This window comes from Chanos chanos, chromosome 3 (genome assembly GCF_902362185.1).
Source record: "Chanos chanos chromosome 3, fChaCha1.1, whole genome shotgun sequence".
Taxonomy (NCBI): domain Eukaryota; kingdom Metazoa; phylum Chordata; class Actinopteri; order Gonorynchiformes; family Chanidae; genus Chanos; species Chanos chanos.
The window spans coordinates 295,001-297,500 of record NC_044497.1 but is presented as its reverse complement, the minus strand read 5'-3'; the positions used below and the strand labels follow the sequence as shown (position 1 = coordinate 297,500).

At 46.6% G+C, this 2,500-nt stretch overlaps 1 protein-coding gene across 3 annotated transcripts in view; it reads left to right on the top strand.

Annotated features, from left to right (window-relative positions):
• Positions 1-2,500, top strand: part of fam234a (family with sequence similarity 234 member A) — a 14,596-nt gene that overhangs the window by 5,642 nt on the left and 6,454 nt on the right. For all 3 annotated transcript variants that reach the window (XM_030768630.1, XM_030768631.1, XM_030768629.1), the window contains exons 5-9: positions 153-277; positions 577-709; positions 928-1,060; positions 1,168-1,317; positions 2,027-2,108. In XM_030768630.1, coding sequence (XP_030624490.1) covers positions 153-277; positions 577-709; positions 928-1,060; positions 1,168-1,317; positions 2,027-2,108 — 623 coding nt within the window. The remainder of the gene's footprint in view (positions 1-152; positions 278-576; positions 710-927; positions 1,061-1,167; positions 1,318-2,026; positions 2,109-2,500) is intronic.

The window sequence follows — 2,500 nt, the reverse complement described above, 5'->3', positions numbered from 1 at the left end:
GTGATCACGTGTGTGTGTTTTCAGGTGTGATTGTGATTGTGTGTTTTCAGGTGTGATTGTGTGTGTGTTTTCAGGTGTGATTGTGTTTGTGTGTTTTCAGGTGTGATCACGTGTGTGTGTTTTCAGGTGTGATTGTGATTGTGTGTATTCAGGTGTGATCCTATGGCAGCAGCTCCGCACTCCTGTTAGGGGCGGTGACCTTCCGTTGGTCCACCTGCCGGACCTGGATGGAGATGGGGCAACAGACTTCGCTCTGGTTACACATAGTCCTTCACAGGTACAGAGTCTGTACACATGTGGATATTGGTTGGTGAGCGTACATGTGTGGGTGTATATGTGTGTCTGTCTTTGTGTGTGTGTGCGTGTCCGTCTGTCTGTCTGTCCATCTGTTTGTGTGTGTGCACGCGCGCGCATGTGTGTATGCGTGTGTGTGTGTGTGTGTCTGTCTGTCCATCTGTTTGTGTGTGTGTGGCTTAGTGATGAGGATTGTGGGTTTTGGAAAAGATCAAACCTGTAGTAGTGACGTCCATGTGTCCGCGTTGCTGCAGTGTTTTCCTCTCTTGGTTTTTCTGTTAGACGGTTCTGGCATTTGTGTCTGGGAGAACAGGTGACGTGATTGGCTCAGAGGTGGTTGTGGATTCTGGAACCTCACTTGCTCATCTGCCCTACATCACAGCCAGTGGAGGGCAGTACCTGCTGCTGCATAAAGGTCTGATACAGTGCCCACATGCCCACATGCCCACTGCTCAGTCACTACCACTGACTGACTACTGAATACTGCTGACTACTGAGTACTGACTACTAAATATTGCTGACTGAATATTGAATATTGAATACTGAACACTAATGACTGACTGCACTCTCAATATTGCTCAGTGCTCACTGACCATTTCTGTCTGTTGCTCTCCCTCCTCGCGCTGTCTGTAGACTCAGGGTTGTATGCAGTAGGTTTGTGGTGGTTAGCTGGTCAGGCTAAGTCTGGTTTGGAGGTCAAACTAAAGAAAGACAAGAACTGGGAGGAGAGAGCTAGCAGCCGCCCTGGACATATTCTCATCTTCGAGTAAGATTAACAACAAACACACACACACACACACACACACACACAGTCATATGGGCCAGATTACCCTTGTGTCATGTCTTTCACTGTGCCCTGTGCTCTGTGTTCAGGTCTGTGTCTCTGAGGCGAGTTGTGGAGGTCAGGAGGAGTGGGCGGGGCAGTGTCTCGCCCCTGCTGTTACTGACAGACTCCACTATCACCCTACTGCACGAAAACCTCCTCACTGCAAGCTGGTCAATGAATATCAGCAACTTATTGAGGTACACACACACACACACACAAAGACGCATGCATGCATACACGCACACACTCTCTCACGACAAACACACACACACATACTCTCACAACAAACATACATACACATACACACACACTCTCTCATGACAAACACACACACACACACACAAAGACGCATGCATGCATACACGCACACACTCTCTCACGACAGACACAAACACACATACTCTCACAACAAACATACATACACATACACACACACACTCTCTCACGACACACACACACACACACACACACACACACACACACACACACACACACTCTCACAACAAACATACATACATATACACACACACACACACACACACACATACATCAAATATACACACTCTCTCACAACAAACACACACACACACACATACACAAAGAGGCATGCATGCATACACGCACACACTCTCTCACAACAAACACACACACACTCACAACAAACATACACACACTTACATGCGTACACACACACGCGCGCACACACACACACACCAAACACGCACACATTCACATGTGCTCACACACATACACTCCTTCATAACAAACACACACACACACACACACACAGACATGCACACACACACACACACTCTCTCTCTCTCCCAACAAACAAAAACATTCTTCCACAACACACACACACACACACACACACACTATGTCACTCATCTGTTTGTGTTTTCTCAGTGCGCCGGCATTTGGACACTACAACACAGACGAGGTCCCTGATTTGGTCATTGAGGAAGACATCGGTAATTCTACAAAACGAGTGAGTCATATTGTTCTTTGAGTCGCTGTCACCTTTATAACAAAGATGGGCTTGGACTTTCTGGGTTCCCACAGTCACGGAAATCCTGGAAAAGCCATGTAATTTTAAAATCCCATTTTCCAAGCCTGGAGAAGTCATGGAATTCAGTAAATTCATTGAAAGGTTTAGAAAAGTCATGAAATTTGATTTTGTCATACCAGGGGCACAGGAGATAAAAATATACAATAAGATAAACTTTATGGATGATTGGGAGTGGGTTAGGGTTAGCCTAACCCTAACCCTAACCCTAACCCAGTTAAACAGTGTGGCGACAGAGAGTGAGGAGAGAAAACACAGTTTATCTGGTTTCGTTTTGTTCTGAGCCCCGCCCTCCAAATCGTTCGCCCCGCCCT